Source organism: Phodopus roborovskii, unplaced genomic scaffold (genome assembly GCF_943737965.1).
Source record: "Phodopus roborovskii unplaced genomic scaffold, PHOROB, whole genome shotgun sequence".
NCBI classification, from domain to species: domain Eukaryota; kingdom Metazoa; phylum Chordata; class Mammalia; order Rodentia; family Cricetidae; genus Phodopus; species Phodopus roborovskii.
In genome coordinates this window covers 4,051,798-4,067,971 of record NW_026125554.1, presented here as the reverse complement: position 1 = coordinate 4,067,971, position 16,174 = coordinate 4,051,798, and the positions used below count along the sequence as shown (strand labels likewise).

At 41.0% G+C, this 16,174-nt stretch overlaps 1 protein-coding gene across 1 annotated transcript; it reads left to right on the top strand.

Annotated features, from left to right (window-relative positions):
* Positions 1 to 8,457: 8,457 nt before the first annotated feature.
* On the top strand, positions 8,458 to 15,661 carry LOC127216531 (zinc finger protein 14-like). The gene is made up of 4 exons (XM_051177234.1): positions 8,458 to 8,529; positions 11,382 to 11,508; positions 11,697 to 11,754; positions 12,896 to 15,661. The coding sequence occupies exons 1-4, from the start codon at positions 8,527 to 8,529 to the stop codon at positions 14,997 to 14,999; spliced, it is 2,292 nt and encodes a 763-aa protein (XP_051033191.1). The 5' UTR covers positions 8,458 to 8,526; the 3' UTR covers positions 15,000 to 15,661.
* The last annotated feature ends 513 nt before the right edge of the window (positions 15,662 to 16,174 follow it).

Sequence of the window (16,174 nt, the reverse complement as noted above, 5' to 3'; positions counted from 1 at the left end):
GCCATCTACTATGTCTGCTGTCACAAAACCAGGTCCAGCCAGAGGTCTGGGGAAGAGTTAGAGGAAGAAGGTATTGCCCAAGGTCTTCTTTCTTCTCCCCTCTACCTTGTTGTGAATAAGATAGGATGGAGGACATGAGCACCACACCAATAAAGTGTTTCCTTCCAGACAGTGGTGATATCTTGCCTGTACAAATAAAGCCTGTCTGAGGGTCAGAGAATGGAGCTTAACACTAGCTAACCATAGAGGTCTGGAGGTCTGTACAGACAGACAGGAAGTAAGGTAGCTGGGCAGAAATGGATATAAGCTGGGACAAGCAGGAAATCACTCTCTGATCTGCTGAGACACTAAGGAGTAAGTTGTGCTGTGGCTGGCTCCTTCCCTCTTATCTCTCAGCATCTCTCTATCTGACTCTGGTTTTTTATTATCTAGACTAATTAAGAACTCCATTTACAGGATTATGACACTTGAATTACATAACAGGGAAAGAGTTAGAGTCCAAGGTCACAGCACTATGGTGAAAATATTAGAAAAGGCTTCATGGGGGACTGGAGAGATGGTTCAGAGGTTAAGAGCACTGGCAGCTCTTCTAAAAGTCCTGAGTTCCATTCTTAGCAACTGTAAGACCCTCAGAATGAGGAGTCTTCCAGGTTCGGTCGATACCCCAAGAACTCAATGTCCAGTCCAGTTGCTGCAAAACGCAAGAGGCTTTAATGAACAGGAAACGTTTGCGCAAACGGGCTCCTCCAGCATGCAGGCTAGGGAGAAGCCCCCTCCCTTGGGCCCAGGTGTTTTTAAAGGCAAACCCACAAGCTTAGGGAGGGGGTGGGACTCTCTGTCCATTCGTGACCCTTGGAGGCCGGATGGTCTCGCTATTAGGGTCAGCAGACCTTAGGGCTTCAGGTGTGCTAATTAATCTTGTCTGGGCAAACCAGAGTTACAGCTATCTCTTGACCCTATTTACCACCTGTTGACTCACAGGAAATGGGGGGCAGTGTGAATTCTTATCTCAGGGCCTTGTGAGAGGAAGCTAGCAAATTCCAAGGAACAGATATTGGTTTCTAGGTTAGTCCATCATTAACATTACTTTTTAGGTCTTTCACAACCACATGGTGGCTCACAACCATCTGCAATGTGTTTTGAGCACTTTCCCACCAGCCTGGTCCCACAGTCGTATCAGCCCCAAATAACACACAGAAATGCTGTATTAATTATGAAACTGTTGGTCAATAGGCTATGACTAGAGCTTCTTATTGGCTAGCTCTGTCTTAATTATTAGTTCATTTCTATCAACCTAAGAATTTCCACATGTTATTGGCTTACTGGAAATGCCCGACCTGCATCTCCTTTGCCTGCTACAGTAGTGAGGTCTGGTGCCCTCTTCTGGTGTGCAGAAATATATGCAGGCAGAACACTGTATACATAATAAATAAATAAATCTTTAAAGAAAGGTTTTCTGTTAGCCTGAACTGAATACAGTTGAATTAATATAAATTTCATGTATACATTCAAAATCATGGAGATGTATACACAGTTTTCCCACATATAAAGTGCTAAAAGTAAGGCAATGAACTATTGTCCCATATATAAGCACAATATTCTGTATGGAGAGAGAATTTTGGACAAAGGGATAAGGATTGGCTCTTTGAGAGTCTGTGCTGTTAAACTTCTTGATGAAGAGGATGAGGTCATGTAGTTAATTTGAATATATTCATTAATAAATACATTTCCAGGGCTAGAGAGATGACTTAGCTGTTTAGAACACTTGTTGCTCTCACAGAGGACCTGGGATTGATTCCAATGGTGGTTCACAACTATCCTAAATCCAAGATGTCCATCATTTAATATCACTGGCACCAGGTATTTATATGGTGTGCATGAATACATGGAGGTAAAGTGTTCATACACACATATAATAAAATAACCTTAAAACTTAAAAAAGGAGTACATTTGAACCTAGGTATGGTGACATGGATCTGTACTTCCATCTGCTTAAGAAACTGAGTCAGGGAGACTGAGTGGCTCCCATGTTTGAAACCCATTTGAATAACATGTTGAAACTATGTCCCAATAAAAATAACAACAGAAAGTGCATTTGAAAAATACCTGCATGTTCTTTTGTAACTAATGCCTTCATTCAAAATAACTGTGAATGCTGCATGTACAGCCTACTTCTAAAACCCAGGATAACGTAAAGTCACTTATGTGGATCATTAATGTGAAAGGGGTGCTGGTTGCCTGGCTCAGTGTGTAAACTTGCCACCAGTACTGACAGTTGGAGTCTAATCACCTCTACTCAACTACCTGGTGGAAGGAAAGAAGGTCTTCCAATTGTCCATCAACCTGTGCATGTACTATAGCACATGTGTGCACGTTTACACACATACACAATGAAAATATTTTTTAATTACAAATACTTAATGTTGGGAATATGTTGGGGAAGATGGTCAACCATCTTCCTTATTTACCAACCTTATTTACCAACAAGAACACTGAAACCAAAGCTATATTCAGAGTCCATTTCATCCTTCTTACAGTGGCTATTATTTTAATACATAAGAAATGCTAACCAAGATACAGGAAAAAAGGAACAATTACAAATTGTTAGTAATAATGTAAACTAGCACAAGCATTATGAAAATAAAGTATGGCAGTTGCTCAATAAAACAAACAAACAAAAACACCTCAAAATTGAACCACCTAAGGAACTAGAAATAGCCCTCTTTGCTATATAAGGAAAAGAATTAAGTATACATAAGAAATGTATGCACATTCATGTTTATTGTAGCACTGCTCAAAAATATCTTAGATGTGGAGTCATCCGAGATCTCATCAACATATGAACAAATGGAGAGAATATGGTGTATGTACTATACTATATGTCTATAGACAGATATTGACATGCATGCATACATACTTACATACAAACAATTGATTATTACTCGCCCATAAGGAAGAGCAATCATTTTTAGGAAAATGGATTATACTATGGCAGTTCTAAGTGAAATCATCCAGACAAAGAAAATTGTCCTGTGCTTTTATTCATATGTGGAAAGTACAATACAGGCACAATTCAACAACAACAATTCATGACAAGAGGACATGGGGATGTTTTGTGGAAGAAAAGATGTGTCAATAAAACAGTATCTGGAAGGGTGAATATGATGAAAGCATAGTATGTCATCATAAAATTCATTAATATGTACGACAAACATTCACTGTTAATTTTATTAAATATTATTTTTAATATTTTTTGTTTGTTAGTTTCTTATTTTTGTTGTAACTGGCCATGAAGTTGTGAGAAAGACCAAATTGGCTTGGCTTCAAGTTTGTTGGGATTCTCCTGCCTCAAATCCTGAGTTTGGTGATATATTGTTTATGATTTAATAAAGCTTGCTGAGGGTACAGAAAGCGAAGCTAGCCAGAAGCTACAGAGTCAGTCTGTGGTGATACAAACCCTGAATCCCAGCAGCCATACTAGCAAGCCATAGAGCCAGGCAGTGGTGCCACACACCTTTAATTCCAAAAGGCAGGAAACAGAGGCAGATATATCTGTTAGTTCAAGGCCACACTGAGCTACAGGAAATTGATCCAGTCTTAAAGAGAAACAGCTCACACAAAAGTGAACTCAGCACTTGGGATCACATGCCTTTAATCCCAGGATTTGAGAGGTATAAAAGGAAGAAGCAAAGTCAGTCTTGGGAATTAGTCTCCAGCCACGTTGAAAAAAGGCAGCACTCTAGGATTGCAGTCTGAGGATTTGTGGAGCTAGCCAGCTCACCCTTTCAATCTGAGGTAGAGGTAAGAGCTAGAGACCATCTGATTTGCTCATCTGACTCTCAGCTTGAACCCCAATATCTCTCTGGGTTTTTATTAGTTGTGTTATACCTGAGTGTTGGGATTATAGGCATGTGCCATAATATCTGGATAATATTTATCAATTTTTTTTTAAATAGTAAAATGGATTTCCTTAGAAGTGGAGGCAAATTCCATAACCTGTTTCTTCTATCCTTAACTCTAGAGCCGAAACCATGTGACCTAGCTGACTTGTTCTGCTGCTTGCTGGGGCTAGAACATGGTTCCCTAGTTCAATTCATCTTCACCAGCTTTCTGTTTTCGATTTCTACCTTCACTGCATAAGCTTGGCTTTCCTAGAACTTGTTCTGTAGACCAAGCTAGCCTAAAATGCACAGATCTGGCAACCTCTGCCTCCCAAGTGCTAGGATTGAAGGTGTGCACCACCACACCTGGCTCCAAGCTTTTCTTTAATTTCTTTTTACTTGTTGGAAATTTAGCTGGGTGGGATCTTGCCCTGAGATTATCACTCACTTTATTTCATATCTTCTATTTTGTTTGGTTTCTGTGTAGCTTTGGAGGCTAACCTCCAAGTCACAGAGATCTGCCAGCCTCTGCCTCTCAAGTGCTGGAATTAATTCCATTCCATAATTCCATTCCATATCTTAATCTGTTTATCTCCTTTAACACACGATTTTACTTCCTGGTGCCCCTTTTCTCAATCTGTGCACTTTGTATTTATATTTGCTCAGCTTGCTTCTTTTCACTATAAATCTTTATAAGCATGAACAATAGGAACCACACAGCACAGTCTATACTAGGCTGTCTTGAAATTTCCTCTGCCAGCTGAGTTAACCCAAATCCCTTCACTTTAGCCTCAGGCAGACTTCTTCAGACAAGGGCAAAAGGCAGTCACATTCTTATCCAAAATATAACAAGATCCATCTCTAGGCCATGCATTAATAGTCTTTCCCTCTGAAGCCTTTTGAGCCAGCCCCCATAGTTTAAATAATTATTAGTACCACTGTCTTATATACTACCACTACTACGGCCCATTAAGCAGTGCTGAACACATTCTAACTGCTTTCCTAATGCAAAGTACTTAAGTCCAAATTCTTCCAAACAAAAACAAGCTCAGGCCTATCACAACAATATCCCAATCCCTGGTACCAACTTCTGTCTTAGTTATGGTTTCAGTTTCTGAAGAGACACCATGAACATGGCAAACGCTTACAAAGCATAATACAAGCACAGAGGACCTGTGCAGACCTGTACAGTCCCTGTGCATGCTGCTTCAGCCTCTGGGAGTTTATGTGAGTTTTGCTCATGATGATTTAGAGAACCCTGTTTTCTTTGTGCCTTCTACTCCTCTGGCTCTTACATTCTTGATGAGGCATGGTAGCCAAACTTATCTGTGGGTATAAGGAGATTCCACAAGTATTATTCCTGCTAAGACCCTAAGCATTAGTGGAAGGGTGGATTTCCCCTGTAATCAGATTGATAACTACCTTAATTGTTATCATAGAACCTTCATCTAGAAACTGATGGATGCGGATGTCAATGCAGAGATTTACAGTTAAGCACTGGGCTGAGCTCCTGGAGTCCAGTCAAAGAGAGGAAGGAGAAATAATATGAGCACATGGGACAAGACTATGTGGGAGAAACCCACAGAAACAGCAAACCTGAGCTAATGGGATCTCATTGACTCTGGGCTGACAGCACGGGAACCTCCATAGGCTAAGCTATGCCCTCTGAATGTGGGTGACAGTTGTATGGATTGTGTAGTCTGTGGAGCCACTAGTAGTGGGACCAGGATTTATTTCTAGTGCTTGAACTGGCTTTTTTGTAGCCCATTCTTTTTGGAGGGATACCTTGCTCAACCTAAATATAGTGGGGAGGGCCTTGATCCTGCCTCAAAATGATGTGCCTGACTTTGTTGACTCCCCATGGGAAGTCTTAACCTCTCTAAGGAGTGGAAGGGGGTTTGGGAGAAGGGGGAAACAGGAGGAGGGGAGGGAATGGGAACTGGGATTGGTATGCAAAATGAGAAAAGAGTGCTTAAAAACTAAAAAAGAAATCATTCCACAAAATTTCAACAATTGGCAATTTTTAAACACCACCTTGACTTTTGAAATTAGTTATCCATCAACAAAATAACACAAAATCTCATTATCTCAAAACAAAAAAGATTTAGAATATAGTAAGGAATAATTGTGGTCTTGCAAAGCAGTGGTAGTAGATTCTTTATTAACACTCATAATGTCACTAGCCCTAGGAAAATGGCTAGGTTTTCATTACCAGGCGTGGCTTCACTCCTATTGAGTGGGCCTTAACTCTAGACATGGCTACCACCAACAAATAATATTGGTGAAATACTTGTTCAATTAATAAATTAAAAGGCTAAGAAAGAAAAAGTATTTATTGGAGTGGAGGCTTACAGTTTCAGGGTTTAGTATCAGGTTCCCTGATAATTCAGAAAAGACACTTAATTCTTATCAGAGAGCCCAGGGTGTGAAGGCAAAGCCATGTGTCTCCAGGTTGCAGACCTGGTTTCTGGTTTTTGTTTTGTTTTGTTTTGTTTTTTTGGGGGGTGGGGGGCCGGAGTTTAAGAAAGGGTTTCCCTGTGTAGTTTTGAAGCCTGTCCTGGAACTCGATCTTGTAGACCAGACAGGTCTCAAACTCACAAAAATCCACCTGCCTCAGCCTCCCAAGTCCTGGGATTAAAGGTGTGTGTCACCACCGCCCAAGAGACCTGGTTTCTTATTAGTGAGTTACATCTTAAAAGTCACTTTCTTCACTATCAGCAAGGCTGGGAAAAGCTTCCCCAAAATCTCACTTAATGCCTCAGAGAGTAAGAGCTACACTGAAACAGTTCTAAAGCAAGTTTAAATTTCTTTCCTTCCTACAAACCAGTAAATTTTGACCCATCCTCAGCCAGGAGCTTCTTGCGCTATTATCAAAAGCAAAGCAAAGCAAAAAACAAAAGCCAGAAAATGTTATGATCCAAGGGAAATACCACAGGGGAGAATGAGCAACAGCACTCACAGCCTTCACAGTACAGCCTGGGGTCGGTGCAGGACTAAGCAGTCCGTCCACTGCAAAGTCTTTCGCTGTTCAAGTTCACAACCCCGAGGCATCCCGACAGGAACTGGACTGGAGTGAAACAGCTTCAAAGAGACAGGGCAGGTTCCCGGACTCTCTGCTGCTTGCTCCGCTCACACTTTAAGAGCAGGAGGGGCGACAGCGCAGGGGCTGCATCTCAGACTCAGCATCCCGACAGGAACTGGACTGGAGTGAAACAGCTTCAAAGAGACAGGGCAGGTTCCCGGACTCTCTGCTGCTTGCTCCGCTCACACTTTAAGAGCAGGAGGGGCGACAGCGCAGGGGCTGCATCTCAGACTCAGCTGCTCAGCGCCAGGGAAACGTCAGGACTGCGGTGCCACATTACGCCAAAGCCGCAGCAGTGTCACAACGCACTCACCATTTCCTGTTTCTGATGCACCCCAGGTCCCCCTCGTAAAGGGCCTACCATCAGCTGGAGGCATGGTCAACAAGGTCGGGGGACCTCTCAACCGCTTCTGGAACTCAAACATGGCGGTAACGGCCACACCTTCCAAATATCCGTGCTTCTCATTGGACAGTTAATGCAAAGTCACAACAGAGTCCCTGGTTGGCGAATGATATGCGCAGTGAAGGGGGATGGTAAGGAGAGGCGATGGGGATTTGGGAGGGTTGGGGGATTGTAGGATGGGTATGGGTTGTGGGTGGGGAACCATTTTATAACCTAGAAAACACGCCTTCCTGCAGGGGTACAACTGTAACGACAGGTTTCCCCCGTGGCCTGTTCTACCCTGTTTCCTTCCTGGAATAAACCTGGTCCAACCTGGGGTAACCTTGCATTTAAGGAAACACATGTTTGGGTTTTTAGAGACTCTTCCCTGGTGTATTTAGTGGGCCACGATGGGTTCTTCACTTAGAAATAGTGCCAGCAACCACATTCAGTACCTTAGGAGTACAAGGCATGAAATCAGGGGAGAAGAGGTCCCTAGGTCAGTCTAGACACAGGTTTGGGAAGAATCGTCTGGTGTGTACGCTCAAGGATGATGCATGCGAACCAAAGCTGAACCTTCTGTAAGGCCCGTTAACAGATGAGAACATCAAACATAGGAGACACTTTGGAGTGTTACAGGTCCATTACTTTGGGCCCTTCTTAGCCCTCCGAATAGCCATCTGTGGCCATCTTCTGTACCTGACCTAACAACTTTCTATTATGTAAGTCGTTTGGAATGTACAATAGAACAGTACTCTCCTTTGGAATGTACAGAGCACGAATTTTCTAACCACCCAAAAAGACGAGAATGTCTGAAATTTTTGTTTGGTTTTTAGTTAGGGTCTCACCATCTATTCCTGAATGACTATTTCACAAAGGTCTGCCTTCTATTAAAGGCTTGAACCTGGTATTTCCTAAAAGTTTTAGGAGCTTAAGACTGAGGGGGGCGGAGTGAGTAGATATGACCGATCAGGAACAACATTACTAGAAGGAATGAACTGTCCACTAGAAGGAATGAACTGTCCAATGAGTAGTACAGATAGTCTCAGTGCTATTTCCAGGAAACCTTTGTAAAGTTCCCTTAGCTGAGGGATTCCTTCTGAAGACCTGTTTTGGTGGACATGTGCTTTTGCTGACTGCAAGACTCTTTGGGAGACACCCAGACACATCAGGACCAAAAAATGGTGAGTGTGCCCTGGGCTGCTGGTGTCCTGAGAGGTGGGTGTGGGGTATTAGCTCTTTTTCAGCACCAGCAGCTGCATTTTCTCCTGGAGCTGTGCATTCCAGTGGAAGGTGGAGTCTGGCCCAGGAGCATGCCCTTGCCCACTTGCCCTTGAAGTGAGCACTCCACAGGCCGCAGCCTGGAGCCTCTTGTACCCCACTTTTCTACCCTGATGAAACTGCTTCCAGGCAATCCCTAGCCTCCTTGGTTTAGTCCTTGCAGTGAATCTTTGGGTACACAGATTTCCCAGCACTGGTGGGTTGGTGATTCCAAGTCCAGACTGTCCTGTAGGTTCATGCATTTCCCCTTAGTTTCCCGTCTCCTTTTGTGCTTCTGTTTGGGGTGACTTAGGTTTTTCTCATTATCACCTTGGAGTTCTTTCCTCTCTCCTGCATTCCCCTCCGCCATCTGGTGTGCCTGAGAATTGATTTCCATGTTTCCTGGAGTTAGAGAGGTTTGTCACAGAGCTGTGTCTTTACCACTTATCACCACATCCTGCATGATTTTTTGTTTGTTTGTTTGGTTTGTTTTGTTTTTCAGTTTTTCCTTTTTTTTTTTTTGTAATATTGTAGATGACTTTTTCTAGTTCTCTTGACTGCAGTTGTTCAAAGTTACCAGTCAGAAAAAAAAAAAAAAAAAAAAAAAAAAAAGAGAGAGAAAAAAAAAGAGAGAGAGAGAGAAATTTAAATTTGTTTCATATTTTGTTTGCAGTGATTTTTTTTGATATCCCAATTAGAATTTTGAAAAGTGTTGGGCATTGGTGACACACGCCTTTAATCCCAGCTCTCAGGAAGCAGAGACTGGCAGATCTCTGTGAGTTCGAAGCCAACCTGGTCAACAGCGAGTTCCAGAAAAGGCTCCAAAGCAATACAGAGAAGAAAAAAAAATTGGCTTTGTGTTTTTGTTGTTGCTGCTTGTTGGCTTCTTTAGACAGAAGGGATTGGGAGTGTCCATTCTGCAAAAAGTACTTCTTAGTGTTGCAGGCCTTTGGGAAAATATTAATATTTAATCTCTTCCCTTTGGCCTCCAGATAGGTGGTTTTGGTAGACAGTATGATTTCTCTTGGGAAACTTTAGAATGTTCATGTGAAAGTCAAGTGTGCTTTGTACCTGATGGAAAAATGTTTTTAGTTGAAAGTTTACTTGAAGAAAAATTTATAATATATTTATTATCTCGTGTGTGTGGTTAAATTTTCATTTCAGTTTTTAATTTGTACTTAATATAGCATTATTACTTTCCTTGATTTTTGTTTTGTTTGTTTGCTTGTTTGTATATTTTTGGTGACAGGTTTTCTGTGTGTACCCCTGGAAATTCTTTGACCAGGCTAGCCCTGAACTCAGAGATCACTCTTATGGCTACAGGAGATTGAATCAGTCTAAAAGAGTAACAGAATTCAAACCATTAATTCCAGAACTAGAGAGATATAAAAGATAGGAGCAGGATCTTCAGTGGTCAGTCTCAGGGTTTTCCAGCCACATCAAGGAGAGCATAGCAGTCTGGGATTGCAATCTGAGGTTTGGTGGAGCTGGGATCTCCTTTCAGTCTGAGGTAAAGGTAAGAGCTAGTGGCTTTTCTGGTCTTCAGCTTGAAGCCTGATATGTGTCCCTGGGTCTTTTATTTTTCATGCTACAGAGAGCCATTATTATTTATTACAGCAATAGCAATTAATATTATAGGTATAAACCCACCAGAATCGAATTCTGATGAGAAAACTTGCCTTGTAAAGTCTGTAGGAAATACAGACTCCAGAATATTTGTTGCTATGAATTTGCCTGTATAATCTTCATATATAGAATACATGCTGGGTACTTTACAGTCTCAGCAAGGCCCAGAGAAAGGAAATTCCTTTTCACTGGGGCATCAGTGGTAAGAGCTTCAGCCTCTGGGTCTCACCTTGTCCCTTACTCCATTTAACTCTCCCCTACTTCTTAAGTTTGCCACATATTTTACAAGTTAGGGCCCCTCTGAGGAAAGTGACTGTAGTCAGGGTAAAGGGTATGTATGGTTTATAAAATACAGAACTATGAAGCTGCTAGTCACAGTGCACACAGTCAGGAAGAGAGTATTGTGTAGTTGTTATGGGTCTCGGCTCCATCCTTCCACTAATATAATCCCTATAGAGTTTTAAAAAAATGTGCCTAACAAGTGTGTTGTTTTGAATGTATTCCATCCAACTCCATAGCAGTCTGCTTCCCAGAATGTAATCTGTTACATGCCAGCCCAAATAATACACAGAGACATTATATTAGATATAAATGCTGTTGGCCAGTTACTAGTTCCTTATCGGCTAGCTCTGTCTTAATTATTAACCCATTTCTATTAATCTAAGTATTTCCACGTGGTCTCATCTTACCGGAGAGTGGGCCCGGACCACTGTTCTTTCCAGTCTCTCCATGCTGACTCCTCCCTACTACTTCCTCTTTCCTTCTTGTCTCCTAGTCCCTCCTATCTTCCTTTCATATTGGCCAACAGTGCTTTATATTCTTTAACAAATAAGAGAAACATATTTACAGAATGACATCTCCCATCAGTAGTATTCATTGACTAACCCCATAAAAATGTACACAAGCCCCAATTAAATGCTTTCTTTTATAGGAGTTGCTTGGTCATGATATTTCCTAAGGCCAATTGGATAGTAACTAAGGGGTCTTCCTTCATTACCTCAAGTAATCAAGCTAGCATCCCACAGATATTCTTCAGTTAATCCTATTTGTATAGTCAGTCAGTGGTTTTTCAGATACATATATACTAGATGATTCTGTAGCCTGACAGTCTGTCAGAAACAATAAACCATCCTAATATATGTACTCCTAGGAGCCAGTGACCTTTGAGGATGTGACTGTGGCCTTCACTGTAGAAGAATGGGCTTTGTTGGATTCTAGTCAAAAGAAGCTCTACAGAGATGTGATGAATGAGACATTTTTGAACCTGATCTACATAGGTAAAAAAAAAATTGCTCCCATTTCTTATTCAGAAAACAACTGCATGATGCTTATGTGTATAGTGTTGGTATTTGAAGTAAATATGTGATGAATATAATGTGAGAGCCCATATCATAAAACCTAGGTTGTCATAATTTTTATGTTGAATATGACCATGTCATAATGCATTCTTTGGGTTTTCTTCCAGAGGAAGCACTACAAGAAAATATTGAAGAGGACTGCAAAGATCTCAGTAGAAATATGGGGTAATTTATATTCAGTAGAACAGAATTTATATCAAACATTTGGGAATCATGGGACAACTGAGAACCTACCAATGGCTCCAAATATACCTGAGTGAAAAAATGATTCTTCACAAATTCCTGTAATGGAGAATTAAATTGTCATTCAATATGTGAGCTGATCTATATAATCTATTGATATCACAAATGTGTCATGCAGCATTTAGCTCTGAAAGAGCTTTTACAGTTTTTTATTACATAAGACTCATATCCAAACGAGTTTACCATATGTCTATGTATTATTTTTGAGACTTTGAACATAAGTGCTGTGTTTTATTTGCTTTCTTGCAACAAAATAACTCTGGGGTGGAGCCCAATTTTACTTATACTTCCTTGTCTCAGTCCTATCGTAAAGGAAAGCCAGGGCCAGAACTCAAGCCTGGCAAGAATCTCGAAGCAGGAACTGAACCAGAGGTGATGGAGAAATGCTATTTACTGGTGTGTTCTTCACCCCTAACTCAGATACCTGCCTTATTAAACCCTCACCCACATCTGTAGGGAGACCCCACTCACAGTGGGCTGAGGCATTCTACTTCAATCAGTGATCAGGAAAATGCCCCTGAGGACATTCCTAAATTTCAATCTGATGGAGCCATTCTCTCCTTTAGTTCCCTGTTTTCAGATGTGTCCTAGTTTGTGTCAACTTTCCACAACTATCCAGCAGGTGCCTATCTGACACAACTCATGCACTCTTAACCATAGCAACAATACACATCATAATTTAAACCATTATTCATCAATCAGGAATGTGAAATGCTTCCAGAGACTTGTTTACAGGCCAACCTATGTCCTTTTCTCCTTTGAAGATCCCTGTTCTCCAATATCCCTCAACTGATCTAGTTGATAACTAACTCACCAACACATGCTTAGTATATAGAATGCCAGAGACCACAGTGTTTCACCTCCTTATGTGATTATTGTGATTGTCTACCAGAACTTTGGCTTTCTTGTCCACTCCTTTTATGCCTCATAATTATTTTACCTGTTTGTTATGTGTATGTATTCTTGTGTACACAGACTGAGCTAATAACATTTGGGGAAGGGATAAGAGAGCAAGAGATCAATATTTTCCTTGGATACACTAATCTTTTTTCATTTTTTATAGAACTCCAATGGTTGAGGAAGACTGTGATACTGAGTATGATAAAAACCAGGAACCTATTTCAGAAAATATCACCAGTAAAGATATGCCTCCTCAAGTAAGAGTTCATGAAAGACCATTGCTTTTAAGAAACATCATTGGCCATTCATCCTCACATGAAAAAACTATACAGATACCATCTGTGTATACGGAAGCTATGGCAAAACTTTATAGATATCAAAGATATTGGAAAGATATCAGTCATTCTGAATCACATCAGTTTCTTGAGGATTCTAGCGGGGAACCCCGGAAATGTCAACAATGTAATGAAGTCTGTAGGAGTCTTTCTTCTGATCATCCTCAGGAGAGAAGTCACGGAGATAAACTCAATGAGAATGATTCTATGAGAGACACACATGACCAGAATGATAAAAGGATCCTTGAAGAAGTGAAACCCTTTGTGTATAAGCTCTGTAAAGAATCCTTCATTAATCCCAGTGATATTTTCAACCTCGAAAAAAGTCATATTGTACAAAATATATTCAATTGTAGGCAATATGACAAAACATTTAAGTATGCAGAATATTTTGGGAGTCATAAAGTAACTCATACAGAAGAGAAGCCTTATGCTTGTAGGCACTGTGGAAAAGCATTTACCGGCTCCAGTATTCTGAATGTTCATGAAAGGATTCACAGTGGAGAGAAACCTTTTACTTGTAGGCATTGTGGAAAAGCCTTCAGTCACTCCAGTAGCCGTACCAAACATGAAAGAAGGCACACTGGGGAAAGACCTTATGCATGTAGACATTGTGGAAAAACCTTCATTGACATCAGTAGTCAAAAAAGACATGAAAGTGTTCACACTGGAGAGAAGCCTTTTGTATGTAAGCATTGTGGAAAAGAATTTACTCGCTCCAGTACTCTCATCATTCATGGAAGAATTCATACTAGAGAAAAGCCTTACACATGCAAGCATTGCAGCAAAGCTTTCAGGGACTCCAGTAGTCGTAACAGACATGAACAGAGACACACTGGAGAGAAACCTTATTCATGTAAGCATTGCAGCAAAGCTTTCAAGGACTCCAATAGTCGTAACCGACATCAAAGTAAGCACACTGGAGAGAAGCCTTTTCCATGTAAAAATTGTGGAAAAGCTTTTGTTGACTCTAAGAGTCTTAAGAGACATGAAAGTCTTCACACCAGACAGAAGCTATATGTGTGTAAGCATTGTGGAGAAACTTTCAGGGACTCCAGTAGTTGTAGCAAACATGAACGGAGTCACACTGGAGAGAAGCCTTATGCATGTAAGCATTGTGGCAAAGCTTTCAGGGACTCTGGTAATTGTAAAACACATGAACGCACTCACACTGGAGAGAAGCCTTATACATGTAAGCATTGTGGAGAAGCTTTTAGGAACTCCAGGAGTCGTAACACACATGAAAGAAAGCACACTGGAGAGAAGCCTTATGCATGTAGGCATTGTGGAAAAGGCTTCACTGACCCCAGTAGTCAAAAAAGACATGAGAGTGTTCACACTGGAGAGAAGCCTTATGCATGTAAGCAGTGTGGAAAAGCATTTACACGCTCCAGTGACCTCATCATTCATGGAAGAATTCATACTAGAGAAAAGCCTTATGCATGCAAGCATTGCAGCAAAGCTTTCAGGGACTCCAATAGTCGAAACAGACATGAAAGAAGGCACACTGGAGTGAAGCTGTATGCATGCCAGCATTGTGGCAAAGCTTTCAGTGAGTCCTGTAATTGTAAAAGGCATGAAAGAAAGCACATTGGAGAGAAGCCTCATCCATGTAAATATTGTGGAAAAGCTTTTATTGACTCTAGGAACCTTAAGAGACACGAAAGTCTTCACACAGGAGAGAAGCTGTATATATGTACACATTGTGGAAAAGAATTTACACGCTCCAGTTCTCTGATCATTCATGGAAGAATTCATACTGGAGAAAAGCCTTATGCATGTAAGCACTGCGGCAAATCTTTCAGCGACTCCAGTAATCGTAACAAACATGAACGTAGTCACACTGGAGAGAAGCATTATGCATGTAGGCATTGTGGCAAAGCTTTCAGGGACTCCTGTGGTCGTAACAGACATGAAAGAAAGCACACTTGAGAGAAGCCTTATGCATATAGACATTGTGGAAAAACCTTCAGCATTTCTACTTGTCCTCATCTTCCATGAAAAAAATCCCAGTGGAGAGATGCCCTTTGTATGTAAAGACAGGCCTTATGCATGGAAGCATTTGGAAGGCCTTCACCTGCTTTGCTGATCATAACAGACATGAAACAGTTCACACTAGTCAGTAGGCTAATGCTTGTTAGCATTGTGGGAATGCCTTCAGTAGTCCCCCTTGGCACTAGACTAATTAAAACATTCACAATGGAGAGAAAACCCTTTGTAAACATTTGGGAAACTTTATTCTTGTCATTTTATCAAGCATAATGGGAAAGCCTTGACCACTTCTAGTTTCTGTAATCCTCATGTAAGAATTTGTACTGAAAAGAAGCCCAATGCATGTATGCATTTATGTATTATTCAAAATCCTTCACTAGTTGCTGCTGCCATGAGGTCTCAAGAATTCACCCTGGAGAGAGTCCTTACATGTGTGTGTGTTAAATTCTTTAGCAGCTATAGTTACTATTATACTCACCCCTCCACCCCCACTGGTGAAAGCCTTTACATTTGGAATAAATGAGGAAAAATATTCAAAGTGTTTAGGATGAATATTTTTTGTTATTGTTTTTTGAGACAGTTTCTCTACTGTTTTTGGAGCCTGTCCTGGAACTCACTCTGTAGACCAGGCTGGCCTCGAACTCACAGAGATTCACCTGCCTCTGCCTCTGAATGCTGGGATTAAAAGTGTATGCCACCATCACCTGGCTTAGAGTGAATAAAATTTAAACTGTTGGTCAATTTAAGCATTGTGTTTCTCAATTTCTACATTTCTCATTTGGCTTAAACCCACAATGATCTCACAGTGAAAATTACAGTGTCTGAAACTCTTACCAGTATTAACTGAGTGATAGTGCATTGGTTAAATTGCTTCTGTTGTGAGGTAAGAAAGATTAATGTGATTGGACAGTGAAATGCATCAGCTAGTAGTGCTTTATTGCTAGAAAACATATCTCAGTTACCTTTCTGGATCTTACATGGTGGCAATAGAGGACCTATTCCTGAAAGCAGTCTTCTGACAGTCACATGCACACTTCCACAAGAATACACACACAGGAATACCAGTGAGTAAAGTATGTTCATAAGAGTAGACTTTAAGGAACCGGTATAGTGTT

What these genes read in the sequence shown, in the direction of transcription:
- LOC127216531 (XM_051177234.1), top strand. An exon ending in TTTGAACCTGATCTACATAG is followed by an intron (nt 11,509 to 11,696) that starts GTAAAAAAAAAA and finishes GTTTTCTTCCAG; the next exon opens with AGGAAGCACTACAAGAAAAT. An exon ending in GATCTCAGTAGAAATATGGG is followed by an intron (nt 11,755 to 12,895) that starts GTAATTTATATT and finishes CATTTTTTATAG; the next exon opens with AACTCCAATGGTTGAGGAAG.